Raw genomic sequence first — 18,907 nt, 5'->3', positions numbered from 1 at the left:
AAAATACTCTCAGAGAATCACTAAAAATCTCTACATTTTCAGAGAATCTCTGGGAGTCACTCAAACTGAAAATCTATAAAAATCCATAGAAATCTCGTTTGACTACCCCCTTGTGCACAGGCTTGGCATGTTCACCTTGGTGTTGAAATGCGAGGTTTTGGGGTTATGCATACAGAGGCCTGCATTTATCTAGGGTATCATATGCAAGCAACCTAAGTCCATGTTTCAGAGTAAAAGACACTACCACCATGTTTGTTTACTCCTGACTCATCTGAGTTGTCTGGATCTGAGTGAAATCACCTGACTCATCTGGATCTGACTCGATATGTTTGTTTTGGGTCAGATCTGACTCACGTGATGTGAGTAAGTAGTTTCGTCCGATGAGTCACGGGTATTTTGTTATCTGAGGGGTTATGTCAGATCCAAACGCCGAGTCAGCTGCAAACAAACACGATAGTATCATACTCACCACTTCACAAAATGAGATTCTATTGATTCTGTCGGAGAAAAAAAATTGTGTGCTGAGAAATCCAGCATGTCATGGAATGCAGCATTATAATTATGCATGCATCTTCTGTGTAAACATGGAAGAGCACATGTACTGACTGTATGCTGAATAGCTTGCGTGGACTGTAGCGTTGCTGAATAAGTCGACTAAAATCAGCCATACCTACCAAGTTATATCCGACTGATTCCTTGGTATCATATCAGTCGGTAGCTGAGGCTGCCATAGTGGATTTTACTAATAGTACGAATTCCGGTCGGTCATAATCTTTGCACTAGATATTTACTATAATGCGGCGACTTGTTGGATATTTAGAAGCTTGTCTCGTCTTCTAGTCTAAATTTTGTTCACATTGGTCACCACGCCAGATCAAATGGCATTCATTTCTGGTAATACTTTAATAATAATAATTGATTACCACTGGAACCTAACTCAGCAACCCGATTTGATATATTTTTCATCGGTGAGAAGAAGTATACAGAAAAAAAATGGCGATGATGAAGAAGAGATTTGAAGGAAAAGTTGCCATAGTTACAGCTTCAACACAAGGGATAGGTTTCAGCATAGCAGAAAGACTTGGTTTAGAAGGAGCTTCTATTGTCATCTCGTCTCGCAAACAGGTCTAATCATTTTTTACTCCCAAAATTCCTTCTGGGGTTTGTTTCAATTTTTCAATTTTCTTAATAACTAGTAAAATTGAGATCAGAAGATAATAATTTGATCTGGGTTTCGTCTGATTTTGCAGAAAAATGTTGATGAAGCTGTGGAGAAGCTAAAATCTAAAGGAATTGAGGTTTTTGGGGTTGTTTGTCATGTATCAAATGCTCAACACAGAAAGAATCTCATAGACCAAACTATTCAGGTATAAGGATCAAATTTTTAGCCTTTTTATCATTTTATGAGTTCATATTTCTGATCGTGAAATGATTGGATTTAGGTTTTAGGGGTTGGGTATTGTCTACAAATATCTGTAGTGTAGCATATGATTGTTAATTGTGTTCATTTCACTTGTTATCTGGTGTAGATAGTGGGTTTACCTGGTGGTTGACTTTCGAATTTGCATTTTCTCATAATTGTATTTGTATCTCTTGGTTTGGTCTCAAAGTGATGAAGGTGAGACCGGCGTGTAAAACCTCTGGTGGGGGATGTTCTACTGAAGGATCTAATTCTATACAACTGTAGGGAATGTTAGTCTAGTTTCGTTATCCAAGGAGTAGGGTTTATCTTATCTAGAAAAATTGGAACTGCTTAGTAGCTTGATGAGGTAGTTTTATGCCTAATTTGTATTTGAAACTTACTGTTCAATTTTGAGTTTGTGTTCTGTGTTTGGTTTCCAAAACAAGTTTAGTGTGGTATGCCTATGGTTTGAGTATTTTGGTTCAGTAATTTAATAATTGTAAACACCTTCTGTAACGATATGTAAATGATATTAGGATTGTTTGTGAAAACAAAAATAAAGACTTCGGTTGTACCTGATATCTCGTTACATGCAAAACGGCCAATCCAAAATGAGTTTTTTTGATCTATTTTGATGTCTTAAGTTCAGAAGACTCAACTATAACCTAGATCTTCAATTTACCTTAGTTTCATTTTGTGGAGTGAACTGTAGATTTGAATCAGGTTAAGTATATTAGCTCAAATACTTTTTATACGCTAACCAAATACAGCCACTGTGCTAGCTCGACCAATTCAATATGCTTTACAGCTTTAGGCATTTTGCTTTTCCAAAAAGATTCTGCAGAAAACTGGTCATCGATTCTATGTTATCAAGTTTAACAAGGAATTAGGTATACGATATCTGGTAGATGAACTCCTTTTTGTTTGGTCTGGAGGTTTTGATTTGTTTTATCCTGTATTATTCATGGGTTGTACACCAGCTTAGAAACAATCGGTGATACAATTTCATCATGTCTCTTCCATCTAAGCGGTTAACGGTTTTGTTTGCAGAAATATGGTAAAATCAATGTTGTTGTATCAAACGCTGCTGCCAATCCATCTGTAGATCCCATTTTGGAAACTAAAGAAAGCATTCTTGATAAACTCTGGGAGATCAATGTCAAGGCATCTATACTTATCTTACAGGTAAAACACATTGTGAAAACTTTTCAGTGAATCTCTCAAATTAACATTTATATTTTAGAGAATACAGTTTCCTTTTAGTCCAATTCTCAAGAGATCATAACCGTCCATCCTATCATTTTTTTTTAACATTCATAAAGCTAGTGGATGGTAAGAATTTCTGATGTGATGGTTATGTAAACTAGAATTTCACTTTGAAAGACGATCCATCAACTGTTCGTAATTGTTACTTGAAATGCTTACTTTTATGTTCATCCAATTGCCATTAATTTAGGATGCAGCACCTCATTTGGAGAAAGGATCTTCGGTTGTGTTTATTTCTTCTATTACAGCTTATCAGCCATCTGCATCGATGGGAATGTATGGGGTCACCAAAACTGCTCTTCTAGGTCTCACTAAGGTATTAAAACTATACTATTAAACTGTCAATACTAGAAAGCTGGGACGACTACTAGTGAATTCTTGAGCCAACTGTTGTTGGAGTATCATTTTTTCTAGTGCTCGAGTTTTTTTTTTTTTTTTTAAGGTTCTGCTTTTTCCTGAGATGACTCTTGACACAACAAACACACGCAAGAAATATGAAATCTATGAAAGCAACTGTGGGTTTACCCATAGATTTTTTTCTGTGAAGATTACATCTTTAATAGCCAGTTCTTCATGTAGGCCCTTGCGATCGAGATGTCCCCGGATACCCGAGTGAACACTGTTGCTCCAGGATTTGTACCCACACACTTTGCCGACTTTCTTACAAAAGATGAAAATGTGGTTAGTTTTTTTCTACTATTTTCTCTGTTTGTCACTTCCTTTACTTGTTTTAGTTTTTACTCATTCCTCTCGGATTTTCTACGTTGTTGTGAATTTGTGATTTATTTCATAGTAATATTTTTTCTTGTCATCTTTGGGCGCAGAGGAAAGAAATTGAGCAAAGGACCTTGCTTAATAGGCTCGGAACAACAGAAGACATGGCTTCTGCAACCGCTTATTTGGCATCAGATGATGCTTCTTACATTACAGGTGAGACCCTGGTGGTGGCAGGTGGAATGCCTTCAAGACTTTAGAAGTTTACCGAAATTTGAACATCATTAGAAGCTCGCTCTGAGTTGCAAACTCTCTTATTCTCTTGTTTGTACATCAATTTCCTGCTAAATAAATGAATCTACCATTTCATAAAATGCGTTTTAACGGAATTATTCCTCAAATCAATGGTAAAGTCATCGACTGAAGTTCTTCAATATATTCAACTCTGCTAAGTAAAGTCTGTAGATTTTATATTACAGGGCACTCAAAATAAAGAACAGCAAAGTCTAAACTGTTCGATGCAGGTTGCATCGTCCCCAACAAGTTTGTGTCACTGCTCCTGCATCGTCTTCAGCATGTCCGCAATTTCTGACACATGTTAGCTTAGTTAAACAACACAAGAGCCGCATTCCTTGCACAGACACTGGAACTTACCTTCATCAATGCCCTCCTAGCCTCATCCTACTCATCCACGCTCTTCCGACCTTCCTTCACTGGAGATGCAAGCTTCACTCTCTTATGATCCCTCCCCTCATCCCCATCCTCGCTCTTCCGGCCTTCCTTGGCTGGTCCTGCAAGGTGCATTCTCTTATGATCTCTCCCCTCATCCTTATCCACGGTCTTCTTCCGACCTTCCTTGGCTTTCCTAAGAAGCTCACTGGATACTTCAACTATTGTTGTTAAGGTATCGATTGGTATCGATTAAACTCTCGACCTTGGACAGCACTACGGATGAAGCTCTACACAGATTGGTTTCTTCACACTCCCTGTCCATGCAATCGTCCACTTCATTAAGCAATTCCTCGATATTCTTTTTAGCATCAGCAGTGTCTGGTGAAACCGAGTTGACTTGATCATCATTCTCTTTCAGATAATGCTGAATTACGGCAATTCGGTGGTCGGGTATCTTGTTGTATTCTTCCATATTTGAATGCCGGGAACCTTGTCAGCAATTTGACGAATCTTCCTTGGAACTGTCTTGGAAAGTAAGTTATATTCATTGAAGTGACGAGAATTAAAGGCCTTGAGGCCATGAGATAGAGCCTGCATCTTCCCTAGTTCCTTTTTGATTACCTCCTCAGATCGGGAAGATACCAGCAGCTCCCAACACTTTGTCTCAACGTTATCTAAATCTTGGATTGTTTCAAAGCCAGTAGGCTGGCGTACAATATCCATGAGTTCCTCGGCAACTTCTAGGTTGTCTCTCCAGAGACTATTAACATCCAGATCCGGAAGTTCTTCTGGTTCTCCAGAAACCTTTTGCATTTTGCATGTTGTCTGAATTCCCATGAATGGACTCAGGAGGAAGGTTGATATCAAGGTTGTGTCGGATATTATTATTGATAGAAGTAGTAGTACATAGTACAGTATTACATAGGCTAGACAGAAAACTCTAGCTACATCTTCGTGGGACGTAGTCTCGTAGACATACAACAATGCCTTGATATCGTACAGTAGGGGTGTAAATTCGGGCAGGCCGGGCCGCCCGGCCCAAAAACTAAGACAGGCCGGGCAGGCCAGGCTTAATATTTGTGTGTCCGTAAACAAATTCAGGCCGGGCAAGCCGGGCAAAAGTAGATAATTTGCTACCCAAAGACGGCCCAAAGCCCGTTTTTTATATGGGCAGGCCAGATCGGGCCGGATAGGCCACTATTTTGAATATTTTTTTTTTAAGTTTAAATTTTCAAATGAACGGTATTAAATTTATTTATTTTTAATACAATATCCTTTCCTTTGTAACATTGCATACCGTAAGTGATAGTATTATTTTATATTTAAATTACAATGGCAAATTTTTAATTTTAGCCTATAATAAATAATTAATTAGAGTACAATAAACTTTCTAATAAGAAAATATATTACCATTAATGTTTTGAAAAGGTTAATTATAAGTAAAAACAATTATATATTTTATTTTTCTCGACACAAAATTGATAATTATAAAATTGTAACTTTTAAGTCTTTTTAAAAGGATATTAAATAATTAATGGCACATAGAAGGTTTTCAGGCCGGACATCATAATTAATTGCAAAGCCGGAGACCGCCCAATAAATTAATCCAGGCCAGGTCGGGTGGCCCATGATGGGCCATAACAGGCTTTGGGCTACTTCGGGTACAGGCGGGCTCGGGCAGGTACAGACAGGCCGAGTATTTTCGGGTATTATTTACACCCCTAAATTGTACATTAACATCTTCAATTCATTAAGAACACACAAGTGCGGGATATGAAAAACTATCTCATCTTTAATATTTTGCTAAGGGGTGTCTTAAAAGTGTAAATGGCCTAAGTTACCCCTTTCAAATATTATTAAATAATTATTTTTAATTTCTTTTTATGTTTCTTTTTTCTTGTCTAAATTTTTTTCTATTTCTTAAAAAAATTAATTATTTTTAAAAGAAAAGGCTAATTAACTTTGTCACTTTTTTTTATTTTTTTTAAATTTTTTTTTTTTACAAACAAAAAAGAAAAATTAATATACAGAGTTGGTTGGGAGCCTAACAACAAGTTGCGACCAACTCCTTTTTGGATAGCTACACCTACCCTATGAAAAAGAAAATTGCCTATCTTACAATTAACATCATAATTAGCTAAGCAATTCCTCACCCGGTTCAAAATAAAAAACAAAATCATCTCCTAGTTCGCTAATATAGAAAACGCTAAAACCACAAAACTATAATCATGAGATGTGCATGTGTCCAAATATTTGACGCGTTTGCGATTGATAGCCGCAGAAGAAGCACGTCCCGGAACAAAGCTATGAACACCACGTAAAGGGAGAAATCCCAGTGACATCAAAACAAGTGTCTTGATCGTTCTCCCAATCATATACTTCCTCCGTCCCACTCCTAAGTGACCTATTTGAAATTTGCACAATTTTTAAGGCAAGCAAGGAAAATAGTATTTTTAATCATTTTTTACAATTATACCCTTATGAATAATAACTAGTGAAATTTAAAAATGGTTTATCTCTCAAAATACTCCACGAATGTTCGCAAATTTCATACAATTGAAAAGCATTTTAAAACACCTACATAACGAATATAAACATGCCTATCAAATTATACATATTTCATATATTATTTATAATTAACTAAAAGGATAATTCCGGAATATCTCATTGTTTAGTGATATAGGTCACTTATCATTGGGACAAAATCTAAAATCAAATAGGTCACTTAGGAGTGGGACGGAGGGAGTACAAGAATGTCAGCTGGTTTTAAGCCATTGCCATCCGTCAAAAATCCCAAAGAAGCCTCATTTCTAGCAGCTACACTTGCTTTGTTACATATATCCATGACCACATCATGAACCAAATCATGTCTGAATTTAGAGCCGATTTCATTCGCACAATGGATGGCATGATCACCAAATGTATCCATGGCACGACTACAACATGGACACACACTATCATCAGAAAAAAGAGGCACACCAAGACAATATTTTTTAATATTAATAAATAATTAATATTAAAAATTATTTTTTTTAATAATTAATAAATACGAGTAGGAATTAAGTCCATTTTTGTATATTTATAAAAATGTCGTTATTTTAAAAATAGAGTTAAAACATGGAAACTTTCACTCTCACCATACAAAATCTCACTTTTTTTTGTTAGTGTTTGTATAGTAAAAAAGCTCTTTAAAATTCCTATAAAGTACATGGACCAATTTATATGGACACTATCTTTACATGGACCAATTTATATGGACACTATCTTACAACACTCACAACAATTTTACTTTAAAGTCCAAATGAAAATGGATTTGAAGCCAATACTTTGATAATATTTTCTTAATCTCGACAATCCTATAAAAAATGAGCACAATCCGACACGTATAACAACACTATCTACCATTTTGAAAATTAACTGCCGAAATTAAAATCGGTAGATAGTGAGGTTTGGTATCTCGAATTGTGCTCATTTTTAGTAGGAATCTAGAAAGTTAACGCTGGGGCAGTACACCTCAGCTTTTGGACGCAATTGTCTGGCTAGCACCTTCAATCAAGCGCATCGAACACTCATACCATCATCTATGTTCTTATGTCCATCAAATGCACAATTTTTCTTGTGAAAAGCACTGAACGGAGGCCTTCTGACTTTCGACTCCAACATCTCCCCATGGTGCAACTTTGATCCGAAGACTGCTGCTGGCGTTCTACTCCACTGCTTTTCTACTCTAGATTCATGGCATACCATTCTAATTGTAACTAATGAATCTCATGGTATCACATACCCTCATGTACTAGCCCTTTAAGTTTATTAATAAAAGTCATGCTTAAAAAAGAAAAAAAATCAAAAATTTGACTTCAAATTCACTGTCGTTTGGATTCGTAAAAAAGTTGGCTCAAATTTTATAAGATGTCTACACAAGATTGTTCATGAATCCTCACTCATTAAAGAAAATATTTTTTTTTTCAAATCTATGTTACATATGTCTATACTGGTATAAACAAAATAAACAAATTAATGTAAAATTAACATCAACATTGGAAAGCATTTAGCCATTGACCCATTGGTTGTGTCGGATATTTTCAATAGTATTTTATGCAAAATAGGCGGACCCATTTAACTCGCCAGTCAAAATGGTAGGACCATCTAGTTACCGGGTCCGATTTTATGTAAAATGGCTGGACTTGATTTCAATTCAAATCAACTTGGGTTTGAATGCGAAGAAAGTGTCCTTCTCCAAAAACTATCATCGATGCTTATTGGAAGTATCTGCTGGTGATGAAACAAGCACTTGAACGTATGCAAATACACCATAAATAGTGGTGATTTTTTTTCTTTTAGCTTTCTTCTCTTCTAAATAGCAACATTGTAAATCTTTTAAACAGTGTGTTCTTGGTTGGATCAAGAAATCATATTCCTTGAATTCGATTACGGTGTTAGGGATTCATTGAATCCTGAAGGCATAGTTCATTGACCTGTTATATTCTACAATTATTTGGAATGACAGAATTATTGTCACTTCAATGATACTATAACCACACTTCCATTTACAAATATTGCGCACTTTGTACCTATCTATTAGAGCATTGCTCGGTCGAACTCGCATGCGTTGCTATCTCAAGCATGTTGGTCAATGTTAGTGATCAAAACTATAAGTCTTGATTTCTAGTCTATTATAGCTAAGTCTCGGACTAGGATAAAAAGTGTAGTTGAGCTCAAGGACTTCATGGCGATTCATCATACAAGTAGAAGAACTACGCAAGGAACCCGTGGAACTTCTCGACAAAAAGGTATGTGAAGACTTGAACTTATCTGTCACTCAAAAGTCTATCTACTCTATCTCCTACTTCTTGAGACAAAAAGTCGTATGCTATATATATATATATAGACTTAGATTATACACATTTGGTATTTCGAGCCGAGTATACCTCGCCTATCTATATCTTGAAATATGTGTTGGTAAGCTTTTCGCTTCGACCAAGTTTATCTTTACCTAGTGACGAAAATCATGATATGTTTCAATCATCTTGAAAATTGCTTTGACGAGAAATGGTGTAACAACTATATAACGTTCTCTAAGAATATTTCAATGATTGAAATGAGAGTTTAGATTACATAACCAATGATGGACATAAGCATTGTTGTGGAAACACATTTATGTATAAGTCCTATTCCTTGAACCAAAGTTTGCGAACTTTGTTGATCAAGAGAAACCGGAAGAATGACTTGTTTCCAAGTCCGCGAACTGTCGAATGATAATAATTTTTGATTGTGGTTGTAGTAATGAGGTTCAAACTCTCGGACTTGTGAAGATTAAATTTAAAGATTTAATAAAATTATATACAAAAATATTAACAAAGTGGGTGAGAGGTATGAGAAAACAACCAAAACATTGATTCCACTATTACACATGAATTAATGATGGTAAATAATCCAAAACTCTAATTATCTTTTAAGTCTTTTATATCTTAACTCACTAATAATCAAGCAAATTCTCAAACATCAATTGTATCCCTTAAGCATAGATTATCTAAACAAAGCATAAACTATCTAATTGAATCACAACTGATTAGGAAAATTACGCAAACAATTTAAAACTCTGCAAAAGCAGTGATTGAGTGAATTATAATTAAATATTAAAGAAAATAAAATAGTTACCAATTATTCATGCGTAAATAGCTTCCTCAATGCCTTGGTTGTGGGAGAATTAGCCGCTCATCATGATAAAAACACGCTCAAAATATTTATTTATTGCTCAAATGGTGTTTACAATGAAGAGAAGAAGAGAAAATGGTGTAAACAGCTAATGTGCGACCCACAGGAAGCGTCACAAAAGAACGATAAAAGAGAAGTGCTATTGTCGCTGTGGTTCTAAGACCCACACCTATGACCCACGCTGACATGTCGTTGTCACTGTTGAAGAACGACGGTTCCTGGACGTCCGTTCTTCATGTTCTTCGCGTTCTTCAGCAGCAACAACAGGAACCGAGTTTCTGCAACTCGTGATTTCTGCTTCCTGAGCTCTCCTCTCAACCCCAAACTCTCGACACGCTTCTCTGACTCTTGAGAATCCTTTTTATACCCAACAGCCTCATAAAATCTTGCTCAAAAACTCCAAATATTCTCCCATTACTCGGCAGTAAAAGATATATTTTTCTTTCCTTTTTTTATCTCGATCACGTATCTGCAGCTGTCAATTACGTGAAAACTATCCCTGTTTATCTTTGTCACGCTCCAACAAGTCGTTCAAGTCATTACACATCTTCAGAACACGTACAAATTCTTCCAGAACCCGTGGATATCTTCTCCCTGTACGTGTTTTCCCTGTTTGCAACTCGTGGATTTCCTAGCCGATTCTAGCTAATTCTGATCGAACCAAAAGCCCACAACGTGTTTGCTAGGCCATATCACAACTTCCTACCAAAAATCAGCCATTGAATCTCCCTAGAACACGTTCAAAACTTCGATCAAAAATCTGCCAGTGAAGAAGGAAATTTTCCCGCCAAAAATGAAATTTGAATTTTAGAAGAAGGACACCCCTTATCCAGTGGTCGCCCCTTATCCGTTGCCGGAGTCCGAATAACACATACCCATGAGGTGCCTTTAGTAATTTTTATGGGGTGCCTTTAGTACCTTATCCTGGGGTGTAAAACACCACTTTTTGAGCCAATTTCGCCGCAAGAGCTTATTTCTCTATAAATACCTACAAAGACATAAAATAACAAAATAAATACAAAATCGAGCACTAACAATACGTACAATTGAGACATATTAGACATATAAATGTGTCTATTAACACCCCCAAACTTATTATTTCCTAGTCCTCGAGCAAAACTAATATGGAAAATAAAATCCTAACTCACTAGGTGTCCCTAGTGACCGAGTTAATCTCGGGAGGGTTTACCAGAGGTGTACCCACAAAACCATGACTTCTAATTGGTCACAAGTATCCAAAGAGCTATGAGGACATACATATTCTCAACCTATCTCCAAGTAACTGGAATGCCAGAGAAACTAAAGGTGTCAGCTCTAAAACTGACTGAAGAAAAGGGGAGACACATCCGCAACACTGCTAGATAAAGAGATATCCGCTACACAGCTAGATAAACATTGTAAGATGCGTCCGCTGCTTTACAGTTGGATAAGATTAGGAGAGAGATAAAGATGAGAGGGACATCTGCTACACAGCTGGACTAATTACGTGTGATGAGTTAAACCAGTGCTAGAAATATCTTGTGCCAGATTGAAATCGGACTAACAAAGCAACCAAATGTATCTTTCTTCGACCCTCTCATAGTGCTCAGTAGAAACAACGTCTTCTTCGGTCTTCAAATGTTGATGATAAACTATCGAACCTCATAGAACCTTGAAAATCAACTCTTCTCTTCGATTTCTTCCTTGACTTATAAATTTCTACTTCCCTTTGGCCTTATTGAACAAAACATAACGATGATTTTTTCATTTTTCATTTTTTTTTTGTATTTTTTTTTTTGGAAACAAAAATTACAAGACAACAATTTACATGGCCATGAGAGAAGGACTTTCAAAACTTGGATCTTCGCAACTTGTGATGTCTTGGTATCATGGATTCTAACAACTTATATCATTTGCTCTTATAACTTCAACTTTGATTTTTGAATTATTCTTTTCTATTGTTGCTTCTAAACCTAAAGCGTCTTCAACTTTCTTCATATATTTTGATGTCGCTCCGCTTGTTGATGATGATAAGTTTCTACTAAGAGAGAGTCACAATCCAGTAACTAAGACTACATTGTGAGGTTGCTTTGTCTTTCTGGCATTTCCTGACCTACTTGCCTTTCCATCATGTATGGTTAGGTCCATCACGGTTACCCTCTAAAAGGAACAAGTTCTCTCCTGAATTTCAAGGATATCAATGTCTTTGTCTCTAATGTCTCAAAAGGTTGTTATGCCTAACATTCCAATTTCTATCTTTTCGGTGAGAAATAGTATGTAAACTTAGTTAACCGGATACCATGTGAAGCTAGAAGTTTCAAAAGTGCAACTAAAAAGTTCTTCCCCACCCCCAAACTTAAATCTAACATTGTCCTCGATGTTCTAAAGATAAAATTAAAAGCATGAACAAGGAGAAACTGTTACCACTTGAAGAAAAATAGTTAAGGAAAGATATTACCATGTTGCATGAGCATGGGTTACCTCCCAAGAAGTGCTAAGTTAAAGTCTTCAGCCAGACTTAGGAAAGGATTAGTCAACTCGAACCGTATAACAGTAGCCGGAATAACTGTGGGTCTTCTAAACCAAATAGAGCTGACCAAAGGAAACTGCAGTAAACCAAAAAATGAAAAAGACTAGCATGCCCTTACCTAGTTTCCTGATTAAGACAACTACATCTAATTGTGGTTAAGGTTCAGGTTCTATAAAAGGGTCTAAATATATTTCTTTAGGCTGCAACTCCTCAAAAGTGAGATCCGAATTATTAGGTCCTAGAGTCTGTAAAAACTCAAATAAAAATTTAGAAGCACATAACAACAACCTGAATAATTGGGGATCCTCTAAGTCAATTATATTTGAATCACAAAGTTGACCATAATAATGGTCATTCTTAAGAAAATGTGTCGACCCTAAAATCCTAAAGTAATTAGGTTTATTCTCAAAACTTAAATACCGTCACAACTGAAAATCATATGTTCCCACAATTAGAAGAAAAGTTTTTGGTGGGAAAATAAAGTCAATCTTGGTATCATAGCCTAGGTTAACCACATCAACCAGAGGATGGGTCTCTAACAACTGAGCTTCTTTCTGGACATCATTAGGTTCGGTAAAACATATATGAAGATAATCTTGTAAGATGGTTGAGGCATAAATGTCAAGTCCTACACGAGGGAACTTTCTAAGAGTTAAAGAACACGGAGAATGATAATCACCCCCAAACTAAGAGTTTTTTGTGTCTCTATAAAGACTAGTCACAACTTCCCTAATTTCTAGGTCATCAGATTCCTGGAAATGGTCAATTGATTCTTCTAAGTTGGGTTCATCCTCACTCATTTCTACGAGTTTATCATCTTCTAAGACTAGTGTTTCTAAATCGCTAGATTCTAAAAAAGTATTCTCAGGGTAAACTCTTTCCTCTAAATCATTATCGGCTTTGTAAATAGGAAATATTATATCGTCTAAAACGGGGGTATCTCTAGTCAAATCCTCGTCCTTTTGAATAGGTGAATAATTATTAAAATTATTTGGATTTGAACTAGAAATAATATTATCATTAAAGAGCTCATTGGGAGTAACAGATTCCTCATCACTATGCCTATATATTTCAGATTCTTCATCAATACTATCCTCATCACAGTCCTCATTATAATAACATGAAAAAGGTCGAACCTCATCAAAACAAGTAGTGTTACCAATTCTAACCTCGTCATCTTGATTATGTGAATATAAACTATCCTTATTTTCGAGGGTGGTATTGGGAAAACTACACTGGAAATTAAGATTATCCTGAGCAAGTTTTTCCATAATCCTATTTGTATTCTCAGTAAATTGCTTGAGGGTCTTTTCTAGAGATATCTTAGTTGACCGCTCTACGGACTCTTCTGGGAGAAGAATATTATAAGTCTCTTTCATAAATAACTTCCGTGTTGACTCATTGAAACTCTTGAGAGACTCTTCTAGAGAAATAGAAGGATTGTTTAGCTCGTATGACCTGTGGGTATATGGATAGTAATTGGGCTCACAATGCTATGGACCATAAACTTCAAAAGTTTCGCGTTCCCAATCACTATGGTCATAAAAAGGATAATGTCCAAGCTGCTCAGTCGGATACCCATTGTATTGGCTATTATAATACCAGTTCGACATCCTAACCGCAAGGGAATTCTACACAATCACAAACAAGGCTGACTCGACCAAATCAAACCTATAAAATCTAGCAAACAACAAGCATGATGGATCCACTTAGATTGTTTCTAGACCAGCTTCTAATCTTTCGAAAAGGAATTCGTTACAATCTGAGAAAACCTCTATGGAATCAATCTGAGTTTAAGTAAGTTGAATTGAGACGAGGAAAGCTGCGAGGAGCTTTGATACCCAAGGTCTCACCGGTATTATAAGGCGGCGCAGTCACGCATTCAACTCGCAGAAACCATCTTGAACTTCAAAGTATGCTCAAAAGAGTAACCAATAGTTTTCGAACGACTTTCCTATTTAGCTCGTTACCCTATAGGTCTCGTTCTAGTCAAAATTTTAAGCTTAGGTTCGCGTTTGGTTTCGTTTTCCTAAGGCGGGCAAGAAGGAAACGGTGATGAAATCCGAGTCCTTATCTTAATTTGGCCAGGCCTTGCCCTTTACTAGGAAATTAAAACAAGCGTATTCAAATCCTCAGCATATATTCACCTTAAGGCATACAATAAACCCGCTGACATGGGATTCACGGGTGTTTCGAAAGCTTACCTCCCGTACCAGACGGGCGCAAAACCGCTGAAGTGGACTCGGGCCACGACTCCTATGTCGTGTGCGAACCCGAGGGGCCGAGACGATATTGTAATCGTCGTCCTTCCCTGCAAATAGTTTTATATTTAATGTACCCTTCCTTAGGGTTCAAAAAAAAAAATAATAATTGTCCAAGTCCAAAGTCCAAATAAAGTGCAAAAGAAAATAAATAAAAATAAATAATTACAAAAATGGAAGGTCTCTAAAAAAAATAAAATAAATTCTCTTTTTTTTTTTAATTTTTCTTTCGCTTTTTTTTTTTTGCTTTGTCTTTTTCCTTCTCTTTTGGCATTAAGCTTTCATTCCAAGTCTTTAGTATCCAACTTCAAACCTGTAATACAAAGACACCCAAAGAAACGTAAAAAGAACAAATGAAATAAAAATAAAACCTAAAAATTCTACCTAAGCATAAATCCGCGTCCGCGGCGCCAAAATGATAATAATTTTTGATTGTGGTTGTAGTAATGAGGTTCAAACTCTCGGACTTGTGAAGATTAAATTTAAAAATTTAATAAAATTATATAAAAAAATATTAACAAAGTGGGCGAGAGGTATGAGAAAACAACCAAAACATTGATTCCACTATTACACATGAATTAATGATGGTAAATAATCCAAAACTCTAATTATCTTTTAAGTCTTTTATATCTTAACTCACTAGTAATCAAGCAAATTCTCAAACATCAATTGTATCCCTTAAGCATAGATTATCTAAACAAAGCATAAACTATCTAATTGAATCACAACTGATTAGGAAAATTAAGCAAACAATTTAAAACTCTGCAAAAGCAGTGATTGAGTGAATTATAATTAAATATTAGAGAAAATAAAATAGTTACCAATTATTCATGCGTAAATAGTTTCCTCAATGCCTTGGTTGTGGGAGAATTAGTCGCTCATCATGATAAAAACACGCTCAAAATATTTATTTATTGCTCAAATGGTGTTTACAATGAAGAGAAATAGAGAAAATGGTGTAAACAACTAATGTGCGACCCACAAGAAGCGTCACAAAAGAACGATAAAAGAGAAGTGCTATTTTCGCTGTGGTTCTAAGACCCACACCTATGACCCACGCTGACCTGTCGTTGTCACTGTTGAAGAACGACGGTTCCTGGACGTCCGTTCTTCATGTTCTTCGCGTTCTTCAGCAGCAACAGCAGGAACCGAGTTTCTGCAACTCGTGATTTCTGCTCTCCTCTCAACCCCAAACTCTCGACACCCTTCTCTGACTCTCGAGAATCCTTTTTATACCCAACAGCCTCATAAAATCTTCCTCAATCACTCCAGATATTCTCCCATTACTCGGCAGTAAATGATATATTTTTCTTTCCTTTTTTTATCTCGATCACATATCTGCAGCTGTCAATTACGTGAAAACTATCCCTGTTTATCTTTGTCACGCTCCAACAAGTCGTTCAAGTCATTACACATCATCAGAACACGTACAAATTCTTCCAGAACCCGTGGATATCTTCTCCCTGTACGTGTTTTCCCTGTTTGCAACTCGTGGATTGCCTAGCCGATTCTAGCTAATTCTGATCGAACCAAAAGCCCAAAACGTGTTTGCTAGGCCATATCACAACTTCCTACCAAAAATCAGCCATTGAATCTCCCTAGAACTCGTTTAAAACTTCGATCAAAAATCTGCCAATGAAGAAGGAAATTTTCCCGCCAAAAATGAAATTTGAATTTTAGAAGAAGGACACCCCTTATCCAGTGGTCGCCCCTTATCCGTTGCTGGAGTCCGAATAACACATTCCCATGGGGTGCCTTTAGTAATTTTTCTGGGGTGCCTTTAGTACTTTATCCTGGGGGTGTAAAACACCACTTTTTGAGCCAATTTCGCCGCAAGAGCTCATTTCTCTATAAATACCTACAAAGACATAAAATAACAAAATAAATACAAAATCGAGCACTAACAATACGTACAATTGAGACATATTAGACACATAAATGTGTCTATCACCGAACTTCTCATCCCGAAAAATTCTGCTGGAGTTGACAAACTAGTTGCGTGAGTACCAGTTCGCGAACCGGTGGAAGGTCTCTTGCCGAGATTTTCTGCTGGAGTTTGTAAACTCTGCCGGTTGCTTAAGTCCGTGAACCTAGTGTGCGAAATTAAGAAGGTTATATATCTGAAGATGATTTTTGAACTTAAACATTAAAAAGACTAAGGAATGCAGTTTGCAAATCGTGGCTATAAAAGTTCATGAACCGATTCAAGTGAATCAAATCATATTTGCTTCAATTGTGTCTTGTGTAGTTACATAAGATTTCCTTGCAATTGAACAACTCTCTAACTAGTTCATTTGAGTCATTTGAACTAGTTATGGTGAAGAAGAACATGGTTGATATGAAATGCTCATATGGATAACCTTTTGGTTAACTATTGTTGAACCAACAATGTACACGTTTGGGTACGGTTAACAAACCTAGAAGCGTGCAGTTCATTTGTGTATAACAAGCTAAGTTTTCGATCTAACGGTTGAGAAATATTAGCTTGAATCTAAATCAGGTTTCATCTAACAGTGAATATTGATTGCTTTGTTACCAAGGCAAAACCCTAATTTGAAATACTATATAAAGGAGACATCTAGTATTGTGTAAAGCTAATCCCCACACCTTACATGTGATACTAGTTTGCGTACTAGAGTCGATTCTCCTTTAACCTTTGGTTTTCTTCTCTAACACCAGGCTAACGACTTAAATATTTCATTGTGATTATGAAGCCAGACCGATACTACTTTTATCGTAGTTGTGTGATCTGATCTTGCATCTTCTATCGTACGAGTACAATCAGATTGATTGGCTTGAGATTTGATATCTCCGATAGGCAAGATATAAAAAGTAATCACAAACATTTTCGTCTCATTGTTTGTGATTCCACAACATCTTCTTTCTCTACCATACGATTAAGATTGTTGTGAGGTGATTGATTAATCTAGGCTGTTCTTTGGGAATATAAGACCGGATTATCAATTGGTTCATGTTCACCTTGATTATTATCAAAAGACGGAACAAAAACTTTAGGGTTTTTCTGTGGGAGACAGATTGATCCTTTGATAGACTTGTCTGTGTGAGACAGATTTGTTTATTGTCAAAGCCTGCGATTTTGGGTCGTAGCAACTTTTAGTTGTGGGTGAGATTAGCTAAGGGAATCAAGTGCCCAGTATCCTGCTGGGATCAGAGGCATAGGGAGTACAACTGTACATTGTATCAGTGGGAGACTGATTGGGGTTCAACTATAGTCCTGTCCGAAGTTAGCTTGGAGTAGGCTAGTGTCTGTAGCGGCTTAATACAGTGTGTGTACAATCTGGACTAGGTCCCGGGGTTTTTCTGCATTTGCGGTTTCCTCGTTAACAAAATTCTGGTGTGTGTGTTATTTCTATTCCGCATTATATTTGTTTATATAATTGAAATATCACAGGTTGTGCGTTGTTCAATCAATTAGAATATCCGACCTTTTAGGTTGTTGATTTAAATTGATTTACACTTGGATTTTGGTCTTTGGTACCATCCAAGTTATCTCTCTAGTATTTGATAAAGACTAGCAGATTTCTATTTGCTTGAGTATACATCAAATCGAGAGATTGAGATATAAACTCTTTGATATCCTTTTTTTATCTAGATTGAGTCTGACTGTCTAGTTGATTCTCTAGAAAGTATATTGGAGTTTGTCCATACAGATTGTTAAGCGAAATATTGGGTGTGGTTGTTGTACCCCCACTTTTTCAATTGGTATCAGAGCAGGCAAACACGTTTAAGACCTCATAATTCTGTGTTTGTAGCGATCTGATTATGGACGAGTCTATCTCTAATAACGTACTTGTTCATAAATTACCAGATGATTTTCAAAGCTTGGATTCACCGGAGAGGACTGTCACATCTAGGTCAGTATCTAAACATTCTCTTAATGTAAAACCTGTTGAAGTCTGGGAACACACCTAGAAGAACAGTTGGATGAACTTTCTGATGAAGGTGATTCAGATATTGATAGAGATGTTGATGAGGAAGTCTCTGAGTATGTGAAGGTTTTGAATTCGTTAGAAAAGAAGAAGATGACAACTTCTCATGTCACTCATCTTCTGACTCCTCTCTGTCGTGAAAACAAGAAGTTGAGAAGATGTTACACAGGTGTTTATATTTCGAATTGTTCTAACGAATCGATCCACAAGGATTCTGAGGAAAACCTACATATGAGTCACTTGAATGTGATAATCTTTATCAAAAGTACTTTTTGTTGGAAGAGAAACTTGCAGAATCTGAAGCAAGGTTTAACTCTCAGCAAACAAGTTTTGATGACAGAGAAAGCGCTTATCTCGCTCGAGAAAAACGCCTTGAGGCTGATTTAGCTGCTGCTCTTGATAAAATCAAGATGTTGGA

At 36.5% G+C, this 18,907-nt stretch overlaps 1 protein-coding gene across 1 annotated transcript; it reads left to right on the top strand.

Moving 5' to 3' along the window:
• Nucleotides 1–892: 892 nt before the first annotated feature.
• Nucleotides 893–3,818, top strand: LOC113336237 (tropinone reductase-like 3). Its single transcript, XM_026582203.1, has 6 exons — nt 893–1,125; nt 1,251–1,367; nt 2,453–2,587; nt 2,859–2,984; nt 3,248–3,349; nt 3,493–3,818. Exons 1-6 carry the CDS (start codon nt 994–996, stop codon nt 3,640–3,642), a joined length of 762 nt encoding a protein of 253 aa, XP_026437988.1. The 5' UTR covers nt 893–993; the 3' UTR covers nt 3,643–3,818.
• The last annotated feature ends 15,089 nt before the right edge of the window (nt 3,819–18,907 follow it).

Source organism: Papaver somniferum, chromosome 1 (assembly GCF_003573695.1).
Source record: "Papaver somniferum cultivar HN1 chromosome 1, ASM357369v1, whole genome shotgun sequence".
Lineage (NCBI taxonomy): Eukaryota > Viridiplantae > Streptophyta > Magnoliopsida > Ranunculales > Papaveraceae > Papaver > Papaver somniferum.
This window is presented reverse-complemented; position numbering and strand designations above follow the sequence as displayed.